This window comes from Melopsittacus undulatus, chromosome 8 (genome assembly GCF_012275295.1).
Source record: "Melopsittacus undulatus isolate bMelUnd1 chromosome 8, bMelUnd1.mat.Z, whole genome shotgun sequence".
Lineage (NCBI taxonomy): Eukaryota > Metazoa > Chordata > Aves > Psittaciformes > Psittaculidae > Melopsittacus > Melopsittacus undulatus.
The window spans coordinates 16811805-16826771 of record NC_047534.1 but is presented as its reverse complement, the minus strand read 5'-3'; the positions used below and the strand labels follow the sequence as shown (position 1 = coordinate 16826771).

The window sequence follows — 14967 nt, the reverse complement described above, 5'->3', positions numbered from 1 at the left end:
TTTATTTCTTTCAAACTTGTGCAAGCTACAGCAAAATTCACCCTCTCTAAACACATGGAAATATTTTTTCCCATTAAGTATGTTTTGTATACAAAAGTGCCTTAAGCTCTTCTACAGGAAAGAAGCACTTGAAATTCTGCCCAAACTTAAACATGAAAGTTTTAACACTCACCAAAACATCAACAAAAGCTTAGCAGAGGCAGCTGTTTTAAGCTACTAGTGCAATGTGGTCACAAGGAAGTGACCTGCAACTCTCAATTAGCTGTTTAAGGTCTCAAAGACAATAGAGACAAAGTTACAACTGTGTTAACTCACGGAACAGCACCAAGCACAACTGGGTATCAGTATGACCCTGGAGAAGGAAATACTGGATCCACAAGCCTTTCATCTTCTCTCTACGCACAACTGGGTTCCAGACCCTAAGTCCTTCTTTTTCCTTGTTAAATGCAGACAGAGCCCCGAGATCAAACAACACAATGATTTCACTGCATCCTGGTATTCCTCCTTACTTTACTTTCCAAGGATCAGGAACAAAGACACCGCAATCTGCTGGACAATGCTTGGGTGAGCGAAAAATAACACCGACCCATGTTACATCAAGGCACAAGAGAAACTGGTAGTCATCAAGATGAGCATTAAGCCTGGGGTGACCCTAATGCATCCACCCCCTATTTAGACTTAACAGTATAACTGAAGCATGAGCCAAGTATACAGACATAGAAATAAATTCTCTATTTAAGGTAACTATGAAAATATATGTAAATAAATTTAGATAAGTTAAATACCCATGCAAAAGACTAACAGGAATAGGTAGAAAACAAAGTTTATATATATATATATATATATATATATATATATATATGCACACACACACAATGTTCTAGACACCCTTTTTTTTAGTTAGGTCTTCAGTTCTGCTCCACTTTGGCTTTTGATGCACTTACAGCTAAAATTCAGAGAGGACAAAGCCAAACCCCTGATGTTAGAGCATTTTGCACTGATACTTCAGAAAGCTTTTTGCCATCTGAGGATAAAAAGAAGATATATGTGCACTTTACAACAAGGTGGCATTTTCTGTGGGGCATCTCCTGCAGTGGAAATTGTTTTGTGTAAGGTTTGCCTTTCCAACCAGGAATTTGTTGTCCTATGACAAGCTCCAGGAAAGGGTTATTACAAGAGATTAGACAGCAAAGAAAGGAATCTGTGCCTGATGTTGCAAGTTTAAGTATATGGAAATATCATCTTCTAGCTTTAGCCATCCTTACCACTTTCTCCTGAAGTTGGGGATGGTGGTGGAGTGGCAGCAGTAGCGCTGTGCTTGTCCCAGATGCTCTCCAAAATACCTGCCCAAAGAGAGATTTTTCAGAACAGCCTGCTAAGAGACAGATCAACAAACATACTGGAGACTGCAAGAGAACTTCGGTAGAACACATCTTCAGTGTTTTGACAAGGAACACTGTCTTCTCTTAGTGAGTTCAAGAAAATTACCAAGTGCTTATATACGTAATCCCTCTTAATAAGGAGGGGGATATGTAGCTATACAGCTGCTCTACTGCACGAGCTGTTTCATAGTAAGCTGACCCAAATGCTGAAAGGTAGAGATGAATGCTCAAACTACAGGAGCAGCCACTATATTGCCAACATGTTGCTTCACTGAACCCAGAATGTTCTAGCATCTTAAACCTGGTGAAGGAGGATATTTGTTTCAAGGTTCAAGAGCAGTAACTTGTACCTGTGAGGAGCCCAAGCACTGTTTGCACCTGGTCTAGGAGCAGCTTGCGGAGCTCTTCTTTGCGGGCCACGCTAAGATCTTCCCTTGGACATGCCAGTTCTTCCGAAGTAGTTTTCAACATAATCAGTCCCAGAGGAGTGGTCACAGGAGACTGAATTAACTGAGGGGAAAACATGAGTGCAACATGTGATGATAGCATTCTGCAAAGCACTCAGCTGACAAGTGAGATTATCAACACTGCTAGCAGTTTATGTAAGTGCTTCAAGACCACTCAACTATCAGTTCCCACAGTCTGCAGTGCTGCATGCTGAAGGAAGAGAACTGCAAATATTTGATTTCCTGAGACATTAATCTATGATGTTGCAACAGTTAAGTACCATGGGAATCCCTGGGGTTTCAAGAGAGCTTACCTAATGTCATTGTACACATTCTCTGTTTCACCATGTTTACCAGGAACAGTCTGTTGCTTCTGTTTACTGCCTTCTGCTGACATCATCACTTCTCAGAACTGCCTGAGCACCAGCAGTTTCACCACATAACGGGGCTGCAGCCATGCTGGGTTCAGGAGCCTGCAACCAGCAGCCAAGCAGTCTCCCACTAAAAAGCCCTCCTCATGCAGGCAAAAAGCTGCAGTGAACATCAGCTGACACTACAACACAGCTCAGGGATCCAACCTCTCCTTGCCTCTGTATCACATCTCAAACTGTAAATTGTATTTCCCCTAAACACAGTGACTTCCACCACACATAGGAAGAGGACTGGAGAAAAGGATTCTTGCCCTTGGTAGCCACTGTGATTTTTAAAGACACATTCAAGTGGGGCAAAGTTTTATTTTCAGCTGAAAGACAGCACTGCTTTTCACTGCTGACCTGGAACATTCAAAATGGTTTATGCACTACCCCCTCTGGGAAAAAGAAGACTAAAGCTAATCACGATTACTACAAGTAATCCTTGAAGTAACAAATTCTGTAATATAGCCTGACTTGGGTCCTAATCTCCCTGACCCTCCAAGCCAGAGACAGGCTGAGTTAACACTGCTAAAGCTACACATCAGGGAAAAATGCCTATCCAAAAGCTCTTGGTCTAGACATACATGAGCTTGGCTTTCAGAAAGGAAGCATGATGGCACAGGAGCAGACAGATAAAGAATTAAATGAAATACACGACTTGTTAGGAAATTGCAAAGAGTCTGAATCGTCTTCTCTCAGAGTATTTTCTGACAAGACCAGGAAATTTAGCAATACCATAGACTGGTACTTCAGTAATTTTAAACAAAGTAGGACCTTCTATGTTTGCATAATGACAACACAACAGTCCAAGTCACTTCTCTCCAGCCCGCAAATGGTTCAATAAAAGGTTTGCAGTACTAGGATACAATTTAATGCTAAAGAACGAACCAGCTGCTTCAAATGATCTCAGAAGTCTTGAGACAGTAGTCACCTGCAACTCCAAAAGCAATTCATTCTGCTTCTGTGCTACTCTTCATTATTTGTAGGTCTTGGAGGTCAGTATTAGGGTTTTAACTCCACCTTCCCTGGTATTTCTGGAAGGTGCTACAGAAGTTAATTTACAGGATCATCTTCCTCTGCAGCCAAGTCCAAAAGGAGAGGCTTAAGGAAAAACAGATTCCCAAACTGGGCTCTGCAACCACTCAAGACAGCCTTCAAAGCAAGTAGAAACCCAGACAGCATTTCAGCTCATATCCAGGTGAAATCAAAGCTTAGACAGTTATCTCATTGTCAAATTGAACCCAGGAAAAAACTGCAGCATATAGCACCACATGACTACAGAAAGCTGTCTAAAAAGAAATTATACCAGTTAGTAACAGGCTCTGTAGGCCAGGTTAGCACATTTTTAAATTTGAAATTAATACTAGATCCATTTCTCTTCAAGAAACTCATGACGTTCAAGGGCTTTGATTTATTTAAATAACTGCCTGTGTCTTGTCTGTGGGCATAGCTGCATTCAATCACCTCACTATGTCAGCAGAAAAGACATTGCACAGCACTTCAGTTTACACTCAGCCTCTTTACGCCAATTATGACTAATTTTAAGCGAAATGGAAAAAAGGTCCATAAACCAAAAGAGGTTTGTACCAGCCCCTTCAGGCTCCAGTGGCAGTGAGCTGTTCACTGGGCTCAGGCTTCACTCTGAAGATGCTGAATTACAACCAACATTCAAAGTAATGGCACTGTCTCAGCCAGGATCCTCCAATACATACTTTGGTCTCCCTGCAAGAGTCCTCTTAATAAACACCCCAACAACATTCCGCCTGTGACTTTACATGATGAGGCACCAAAGTTTTTTATGGTGTCTTTGGCTGTTAGGTGAAACACCTCCAACAGCCACATTCAGAAACTTCATTTGTGAGAATCATCTAGTGATGCATCCACAGTGTTACTGACTTTTTACCTTTAAAGAACCCAAAACCCCTAAATTTTCAATAGTTACTCCTGAATTCTTCCTTGTGAGGGTGCTGAGGCACTGGCACAGGATGCCCAGAGAAGCTGTGGCTGCCCCATCCCTGGCAGTGTTCAGGGCCAGGTTGGATGGGGCTTGGAGCAACCTGGTCTAGTGGAAGGTGTCCCTGCCCATGGCAGGGGGTTGGAACTGGAATCTTTAAGGTCCCTTCCAGCCCAAACCAGTCTATGATGATGAAAGAGTTAAAATTCAAACTGCTGTTGATACTTGTTGCTTTGTCAAAACACATTAACATAAGAAAAATATTATGTAGGAAGCTAAGGTTCATCTGCAAAATTAAAAAGGAAGATGAGTTTAAGAAGCAATTTTGCTTTTCATGTAGTTTTTAACCTCTGTCAAGTCATTACTCAAGGAAACAAAATAACATCTCTCCATTAATTAATGTAAGTTTAATACAAGTTTTCTCTTTATAAACTCCTTACCTGCAAGATATTGGTGAAAAAGTCATGGTAGAACATTGGCCAGTCTTGTCGGCCAATATCCACGATGACTTTGCAGAGCTTGTTCCTAATGAAGTAAGGCAGAGTTTTATGGTGAGCCAGAAGGAGCTTGGGCAGGCAGCTGCGGATCTCCATTTTGTCTTGAGATGGGACCCCAAGCCACATCTTATTGATTAGGTTCTGGAAAAGAAACAGATCTCTCAAGGGAGCTCATCTTAGACCTGTTTCATTGAGTTAAATGTCAAGAGGACTGGACACAGTGCAAGGACAGACTACCAGGCAGAGCAGCTGCATCTGACATCCCAGAACTGACTGTCCCTGCCACACTGCATAGGCAGGGGAAAGGTTACAGCTTTCAGTCCATCCAGGCCTCACACTGACCAAGCCTGAGCAGTACCTATATCTGTTGTAATTCAACCTTCACTACTGCTGTGGGCAGACCTACAGATAACAAAATGCATAGGTATTAGCAGGTTAAACAGATGTTTCTCTTTTGTTAGAGCTCCAACACCTATCTTGCTGGGCAAAGAGCTCAAATTGAAGACGTTTTAATAGCTCAGCAGCCCAGTACCAACCTTGATACCTTCAACAACACAGAGTGTGTGCAAACTAAGCTAGCCAGAACAAGAGCAGCTTCACAGAGGGCAAACCCCACATCACTAACTTGGAATAAGCTTTGCTACATAAGGAGTACTCAGGCAACTGAAGACAGTGATGGCTCAAGCTTCTGAACAAAACCCATTGAGCTTTACAAGCCACACTGCATGTAGGTTAAAGATCAAACAAAAACCCACCCCCACCACATGAGTATCAGATCTGTACAAGCCCTCCAACAGGAGTTTCACACAAGATGGGTTTCAGTGCCGCACGAATTGCTGCTCCTGGAAAACACCATCATTTTTATTAACTGACGAGTGTCAGCAATGTTGTGATTTTAACTGGGTTTGGGTCAAGCAGAACTGGTCTGGCATGCCTATAAATTATTTCTGCCATCCTTTAATCCTGGATGCCTAGACCTTCCCCGGGAAAGAACGGGGAAGCATAGTCTTGTATGGAGCAGAAAAAATAAGAAGGGAAGCAAGTTCAGTTTTAGATGACTGATGCCACCCAGGCCTCCTTAAGCTGGACGGTCACCAGAGTGACTGCCTTGCAGTGACAGGGCACCATTTTAACTGAAAGCTTTTAGTCCACTTAAAGCCAGACAAAATCCTTAAGAAGGCAGAGTTGCAAATTGCTTTCCTGCCATGCTACAATCCCATTTAAGGGCTCTGGAGCATTAGGAACTGAGCCTCCCAGAGTAACTTACTGAGGGGACCTGCTACTGAGGCAACATTTGCACCCATCTGCAGGCAGATAGCTTGGGGAACCCACAAGGAGGAGATGCCGCAAAGCGGTTTCTTGCAGATAATGGAAGATTATTTACAGTCGAAGCAGATCCAATTCACAGTGCAGACTTACTGCACAGAGGTACCAGTTAAGAGTGTAGATATAGAGAGGTACTTTTACACATTAAGTTCCTCAAAAAGGTTGCTTTCTAGGTGCTCTCACAGGGAAGATCCAGAAGTTATTGCTTAAAAACAATGATAACTAAACCAAATGAGAGATTCTTGCTGCAAGTCCAGAACAAGAGTTTCATAAGCCCCAATAAAACTGGAAGATGTTTTAGTTTTAACATTCATGCTTGAACGCAGACTGAGTATTGTCCCACTCATCTGACTTGGAAGTGGCAGCTTTCTCCACCTGTGAAATGTTTTTGGGAAGATGTTCTCTTCTCCAAAAGCAAGAAATGAAAAATGTTCATCTGGAAGGGGGCCATGGGATTTTTATTCCAGATCCACTGTTAACTTTTAACCGTAACTTTTTCCTCTATAAATAGGTGGGATATGGTATTCTAAAAAGAGACCTTACCTCTACATCTAGCACATAAGCTTGCAGGATGCCGTTCAAGAGCATCAACCACAACTATGAGATGTCAGAAAAATAAAGAACACTTTGTCTTCCCTCTTAGCATTACAGTTTGCAGGAGTAGCAGGTAATAATGCACATCTTTCTGACCATAAAAATACTATAAAAGAAATAAGGCTCTTAAAAGCACTGTGCAGAAAACTCAGTCAGCCTCTGAAACTGGAGGTAGCTCGTACCGTGAGATGCCAGGAAATGAATTCTTCAATTTGTGCACAATGATTCATATTCTCCTACTATTAGCTTGCCATTAAGCAGCCTCTCTAGGAGAGCACAATAAAAGTATCCTTTTGCACTGTACTTACTAGGACTGCCCTTTCAGACAAACATTTTCCAGTCGAATCAATTGCCACATAAAACTGCACCAGACAGAAAATGCACTAAGCAGGCAAAAGCGACAGCTTACCTCAAATACAGTCAAACTGTACATCATGACATAGTCATTTCTTGTACTTGAGAGGAAATAGAGGCAGAATCTCCAGGCTCCTATCTGCTGGGCAAAGTTATTTAAAAGCTCCTCTGAAAAAAACAAAGTATTAACAAATTACAGGGTGATTCTTAAGCTGTGAACAAATCCTTAACAATGTCTACTGACAATGCAGTAACACACTGAGCATGGAAGAAACCCCATGCTCAGGAAATGACTCAGCCTGGAGGAGGGGAAAAAAAGAAAAATCCCACTCAAGTATTGAAAGCAACGTAATAACAGGCTTTAATGAAATAGGTATGTCACTTTAGAATACAGTTTGGACAAATACTACACCAGACTAATAGCAGAATACTAAATTGCACAGAAATCATACTATGAGCATTACCATTTTATCTATAAAAGCCAAATGTTGGGATACCAGGTCACTGTGAAACACAAGGAGTACTTCAGATCCTGCACATTGTTATAAAAACCCTTGTTTTAATGCAGTTGCTCCCAAGAGCCATTGACTTTGCTGTAGGTCAGCATATTAAAAACTCTCTCTGAACACTCGGGTACAGGATTTGGTCACCTTGCACCGAGTGACTACATACCAAACATGGCAAAGGGAAAACTTTACAGGGTTGTTTTACAGGTTAATCATATTGAATCCTTAATCAATTTCTTTCCTGCAACTTAAGCAGGAAAATGGGGTGGGCTGAAGGGTTTTACTTTTTCCACAGCAGATCTCCACAACAGGAAAAAGATTCACCGTACCTAGTTACTTGTTGTTTATCTTACCAAATCTCTGGGAGAAGTTTTTCCTGCTGGGACTTTTGGCACTGAAGTTAGAGATGGCAGAAGTTTGAGCATAAAAGCAAACTGCCTATTCACAGCCATCAATGACAGATGTCTGAAGCCAATATAGAGCTTCTATAGCCCGCAAGATCTCTGCTGGTTTTCAGGACACCAGCCAAAATGAAACCTCGCTGCTTATTCCTACCTGCCATTTCACATTAGCTAAGCCAGTTTTCTGCTTTCCCTTCCTAATGCTGAACAAATCTGAAGTTCATGCTCCATCTCCCAGCAGAAGGTAAAGGTTGTCCAGCACATGCAATTGAACGATGTACAGGCAGAGAAAAACTTAACATCCTTCTCCTACCCTAACCAACTTAATACCCTTGATAAAAAGCATCTCCATGCTAACAGCAGTAGAGAGTTACTGACATCTTATCTCTAGGACATGCCATGGAATCTCCAAAACACAAACTACATAAGCCTTTTCTTAAGCAGGAGAGGTCAAGGTGCCAGTCTGGTATGGGATGGAATATTTCTTGCGCTGTATTGGTTGAACATAACCAAGTCCTCTGCTGAGGTCTGCAGGCGGCAAAAACAAAGAGGCCCATCCTTTAATAGTGGCATGAACTCACCTATCTCGCGCTTCCGCTCATTCGTTGTGCAATTGTGGAAAAACTCTGTCATTAGACTCTCCAAAGCCCGTAGTGAGGCCTCCTCAGATGCCTGAAAACAACATTTAAAGAGAAGAGTTAACTCTAACTTCCCCTTTGGACTTGCACACAGGAGGTCGGTGTCATTCATGTCACAGATGCACCCAACAAGAGCACAAAGTCCAGATGGAGGGCAAAATAATCTGCAATTTGAACTGCTCGTTGCTTTTAAGTAGCAACAAAGTTTGACTATGCAAGTGAAAGCTTTGAACATGAAGGACCATATGCTCAGCTTCCTTAATGAAAACAGTACAAGAAGCTTTCTTCATTTTTGGTGGCATTTAGTGATAAGTTAATCTCTGTCAAATTATTCTCAAAGACAGCAAGTTCATGAAGAGGCTTTCAGATGTTTAGGGACACTAAACACAGCGATAGCATGGGGAGCATGAACTCTGAGAGACCTCCTAACACCTCTTCCTACTTCTGTCTCAGTGCTAGGTGTCACCTGCAACACCAAAGCTGGTCAGCAAGAATTTCCAGCACTGTCAGAAACAGTATACAAGTATTAAGCAATTTGATTCAGGAAGGTCATCTCCCTATTCCCAAATTTAGGTTTTATTATTGGAATTCATCAGTTAAAGCTCAGTGTTTTTAAGTCCTAAAATAACAGTCAGAATTAGTACATAGCTGTTGCAAGATTGCTAATGCTTTGCAGCTTTCTGGAGTTGGGATGATATTACCCTAGTAACAGCTCAGCATGGAGCTTAGCCTCCCTAGTATTCCCTTACTTATTCCTCCTTAGCTTCCCTTACTTTAAGCCTGATAAACAGCCTTAGAAAACAGTATTACTGCAGTACACACCACGCCATTAGTCATTCCTCTAATGTTTTCAGTACACATCATCAATAATAAATGCATCAGGATTCAAGCCCCGACCTTCATATACACAGAAGCAAAACAAACCATTAAAGAAAACTGTAATTTCTGCCTCAAAAAGAAATAAGGACAGAAACAACCCCAATGCCTGGAAGCCTTCGACAAAGAGATGAGCAAGGGACAACTTGCAGAAACACAACGGGCTTCTGTGAGGTCCCATTTCCACATACAGCAGTTTCCTCAAGGACCACTGCTGCCAAGCAGCAGGAGACCCTCCTCAAACACCTGGATTAACCCTGCCCTGGAGAGCCAACAGCTCGATGTAACAGTGTGGAAAGCAAAATTCAGCTCTGCTTTCCCAACAGCTGCAAAGGGATGCTCTGTAGGAAACCACACATTTCCAAATACAAAGGAACACTGAATTTCATCCTACCTTTCCTCTTCCTTCCCTCACTTTTCCTCTATTTCTTTTCAAAGACCTGCTCTAGAAAGCAGAGACTGTTTTAGCAAGAAACACTGTTAGTGGGAAATTGGCTTAAAATAACCTACAATCAAATCAAAGCCACTCTGCCAGCTTAAGCAAGATCAAGCACCCATTATCACCTCTTTAATCCAGTTATCCATGGCCTCTGCAAACAGTCCCTCACACTATAAGCCTCCCTTGAAGTCAGCTCTTCAGCCACCCAACAGTGCCCCTCTCCTGCCAGTCACCATTTCCTAGATAACAGCAACATGTATTCGATTAAGTGGAGTCCTTAAGGACATTAGGATACAGCCACACTGCCATTTCTGTGCATTTATTTCTAGGATATCATGCACAGCTGCAAGTTCCTCCCCACTAGATCTAGACATACACATCCACATTTTCCTAAATCCCTCCAAGTTTACTTCTCTGCTGCTCAACACTGAATCTCACCAACAGTTTCTGATGCCAGACTCCCAACAAGGAGTTTCCAAATATTGTGCAGGTCAATTTGACGCAAATTCCTGTGTAAGGAGCACACTTCTCCCACATCACCTCTCCACTGGCCAAGATCAAGATCGCCTCAATCACAGCAAAGCATTAGTTCTGCACACAGGAATGGCAGGGATAAGCCTTTTCAATAGTTAATACAACCCTTCTTTCGGAAGAGTAGTTAAATACTTTTTTTTCCAAGATTCAAGATTTATTTCCTACTTTTGCAGAGTTCTCATAAATCTTGAACATCTGACATGTCCTTCACAGACTTCAAATTGTCTCAGCACGGAGATTTTGAAGATGACTGAGTCTACTCCTAGGAGTATGCTTAATTTTCTATATTAAAACCACCACCATCATAATGCTCAAGGTGCAAAAGCAAAATAGAAAACAGGACACAACACAAGCATTTTATGTACAAAGCCCAGGCTGGCCAGAATCCAAGGCCAACATGGGCAGAACGAAACAGCATGACCTCTGAGATTGTTTTCTCCTATTTGACTTCTCCTGGCTGTTCTGAAGGCTTGTCCAGAGGAAGGTGGAGTAGCACAGACTGTCTGAAGCAATGAAAACTCAGCCCAGGATGGCCTCTGCAAATAAGAGAGTCTCCCACATCCAACCACAGATGCTATGCAATGGCCACCCCCTTTTAGCTATTGGCAGGGCTTGAAAAGGTAAAAAGCAGCATTCTGCAGTTGCTCATGCTTTTGGGTGTTCCTCAAGGTAACCAGGAATGTGATAATCGCCCACCTTTCCAGCACAGGCTCTGATAACTAGGTCACCAAGATAAAGAGGAGAGGTGTTGTTGGAGAGCTGCAGAGGAAATTTACTGTCCCTATATCAAACAGCCCAGAAAGTAGATTATCTAGTGAAGCTGTAATGAAAGAAGAGCGGTTTGTAACACCTGCAACTGTACCTGGCTACACGTAACTAATATGCAGTTTGCTTTCCTTGAGGGCTTGGTGTTTACTCTGCATTGAAGAAAAGAACAGGAAACAATCACCAGGGTCTGCAAAGAGAAATGCCAGTCGTGATACTGAGCAGCACTGCAGACAAATTAAGGACAGCTTCAGTCCTGCAACATCAGGACAAGATCAAACCCCACGAGCAGTCAGAACCAGCACTACTCAGCTTCTGTCCAAGTCCTCTTTCCTGCTTAAGCAATAGCCACATGGTCATCATGGCTTCATTAGGGTCACCTTGGACTTTGGGGAGACAGATACCAACACAATAGCTAAGGGCCATAAATCTTGCTCAACAGCTGAGGGCCAGTTAAGCGTGTGCCAACTGAAACACGCTCCTATGCAAATGTAAGTCCAATATCTCACTCTATAACTCCTGGACAGCCCAGGTCCTTTGGAGCTCTCCTGCACAGCAGCAGGCTGCATGCTAGGATCTCCCCTTGAGTAGGGACACCTTGAAGTTACTCGAGGCTGAGAGATTACTTGCCACAGGTCCCTTTTAAGTGACTAATAGCATGCCAAACTTCGAAATCTTAGCTAAAAGATATAAAGGACTAACTGTGCACATATAATCCTTTAGACATAAACTAAACCTGGGTCTACATCTGGATTCAGCTGCACACCAACTCCTCTCTGAGAAGTTTAGAACACAAGGGGGTACTATCTGAGACTCATGACTCAACGGGAGGGTCTCCTGACTGCTTTATCTGACCCTGTCCTCTATGTAATAATAATCAAGTGTACCTCACCACTTAATTACGTTAATCCACTGTCACATTTCCTATCAGCTTTGTTAAATCACTGCTTTATGTCAATAAAGCATACTCCTACCTCTCTCTTACAAGTGAAGTGCATCTCAAGTCGCAACAGGGTTGGAGTTTCATTTTTAAAGGTTTTCAGGGAAAGTCGTGAAATCTGGACCATCACCAGCAGATCACTACAGACTTTCTGGGTCAGGGCTGGCAGCTTGATTCACCTTCATGAGGCACCACTAAACATTCAGCTACTAAAATTTAAATATTCCTCATTCATTTTCACCAGCTGTAAAATCTGATCCCTCTCAACCCCAGGGCTCACTCTCAGGGCTTCCAATTGTCTGAACTCTTTGGCTGAGCTCTGACCTGCAGGCTGCTACAGAGATCATCTTAGCTGCCAGATTCAGCAAACCCTCCAGCCAAAGATAATGCCCTCAGTCACAGGTTACTGACACATGAAAGTAAGCAAGCGGGTCTAAATACACCAACAGCTACAGATTCCCATGTTCCATTAGGGCATCCATACTATAGCTTCAACACTGTTTCCAAGATACCATCTTGGAGAGATGTATGCCAGCTGATTCTCCCCAGAATAAGTGCCTGCTAGCTGCTGCTGGGCTGCACTGGGTCCATGTTGCAGGAACTGGAGAAGCGTCAAGTCTGCCCCAAGTCCGCTCTTCCTGAATTGCCCTGTGTGACCTGAACAAGACTTGAAATGGATGAGGGTGGGAGACAGCCACTGGCAATCTACATCCCTACCATCCCCGTTTCTGCTTCATTAAGTTTGCCAAAGGTGTTTCATTAACAGTTATCAAACCAGAGGGGTGTAGCTGCTTACTCATACCATTTATGTATGGACTCCAACCTTAAGTTTCCTCCTCATGCAACCAGAAAAATAACAGATTCACAGCTGAGACTACAGACTCCTATTTTGACAGAAGTTACACAAGATATCCTACCAAGAACTTGCACAAAGACATTCTCCATCCACCTAAACAAAGATCTACAAACCCAGGACATACTGGCTGAATTCAGGGCTAGCGTTCAAATACATATTAAGATGCATGAGCCATTAACCAATTTGGGTTGATTAAGGGAAAAATATTAACAGCTGCCAACTTACAGCATTTTAGGGTGTTCAAACTCCAGTTCACTGCACCTCACTGAAGCTCTAGAGAAGCAAAGTATTTGTGTCTTGCTGGTTAAACCTGGACTCCATCCCAAATTCAGTTCAGCCTGTAGACTAGGACTACAGCGTTTGGGTAGGAGGATATACCCATCCAATTCTGATTAATGACAGCAGAATGATTTTTGGATTGCAATTTAGACATTGTATACTGAATTTAATAGAAGACGCAACACACAGTTTGCAGATAACCAAAGACAACCCACCCCTTAAAAAAAGTACCTGATCATTCTGGAAGATATGAAAGTGTTTTATAATGCTATTTCAATTTGCTCCAGAAGCGCTTTCATTTAGGAGATCACTTCCTATCCTTTTACTTCATTTTAAGTTGTCTAAAGTGATTCTTTTAAAGGAAAGCTCTTCCCTAATGCTTTGTCATAAAAACACAAGCTGTTAACTTTACAGTTTGCTATTAACAGCTCAGAAGAGCATCAGTCATGCAAACAACACCCTAAATAGGGCAACTCAGGCTGATGACAACTGCAAGAGGAGGGTTATGTCTGTTGAGTACTCCTCTAATGTGTTTGGAAACGGGTATCACTCCAAGACAAAATTAAGGTAATCCCACTACAAAGCTCTTTTTAGTAAGATGTTAATTGCAGCTGCAATGTTAGGAAGGTGACTTTACCCCTCAGGCAGCACTGGAATACTTTCCTCTGACACAGAAGAACAGCTTTTGCACTACACATGCTGAACCTTAAAACCACCTAATTCAGTGGAAAATCTAAGCCTCCTTCAACATCTCTATACTTCAGATAAAGAGGATGGGATCTTTCTGTTAGGCATGCCATCATGTTTTTTAATTCAGATGCCTACTCTTGTTCCATCCCTCCCTTCAACACCTGCACCACTGAAGCACTTCTCACACCATATCTAACACCCACCATCCCACAAAACCTCATACTCTGTGTACCAGCTACATCTACCAACTTGTGCTCCTTAATGGGCAACTCTTCCAGGACAGGAGGGACTGCAGGAGAGCACACAATATGAAACCCAGCTGTTTGGAGTGTTCCCAGCAGGAACTGTTGTAATGCCACCATGCCTGTGCATAGGGTTAAGAAAAAAGAAGAATCATGCACACACCACAATGGCAGCTGCTAGTATAAAGTAACTCATCATCCTACTTTTGCTGAATTACACTGTCCCATCCTCTTCCACCCCAGGGCCTTCTGCTTCCAGCTTTCTGCAGTTACTTCATAACACAGTTAAACATGTGCAAATACAAACCACTACACTTTAGCTGAATTTGCTTCCTTCTATTATTACTTTTATTGCTGTAGATATTTTTTTGTAACTCACTCAAGACTAGCTTAGTAATATACATACCTAACATGTGTATGTATTAAAGTAGTAATTTACTCATTTAAGAATTACCAGGGTGTCTTTCAGAGCCTCTCCCTGCCCAAGCCCAAACATAACATGATAATGAACATGTAAATTAGTCATTACACTCTCAGAAAGACCGTGTTACTGCAAACTTGCCTATGTGGGCTACAGAAGTCTTCATTCTGCAGCCATCAGCAAAGCAGACATTACCAACACTTTGGTGAACCCCTGCAGGAGTCCCGAGTCACTCAATGCAGTGAAGTTCATGAACCAAGTGCAGTATTTTTAGCAACAAAAGCAGAATTATAGTGTTTTAGAAAGAAGTTGTACAACACCCAACACATCCTCTAGAAAAGATGAACGCACACACAGAGGCAGAGCTGTGCAGCTCAAAGACACTATTACTCATGACATTTAATCATTTCAAAC

The 14967-nt window shown here is 42.3% G+C and overlaps 1 protein-coding gene across 2 annotated transcripts in view; it reads right to left on the bottom strand.

Annotated features, from left to right (window-relative positions):
• XPO6 (exportin 6) overlaps positions 1-14967 on the bottom strand; it is a 54280-nt gene that overhangs the window by 28979 nt on the left and 10334 nt on the right. For both annotated transcript variants that reach the window (XM_031050269.2, XM_005150680.4), the window contains exons 2-6: positions 8455-8545; positions 7022-7134; positions 4636-4833; positions 1733-1892; positions 1266-1343 (exon numbers count right to left, since the gene is read on the bottom strand). In XM_031050269.2, the coding sequence (XP_030906129.2) occupies positions 1266-1343; positions 1733-1892; positions 4636-4833; positions 7022-7134; positions 8455-8545 (640 nt within the window). The remainder of the gene's footprint in view (positions 1-1265; positions 1344-1732; positions 1893-4635; positions 4834-7021; positions 7135-8454; positions 8546-14967) is intronic.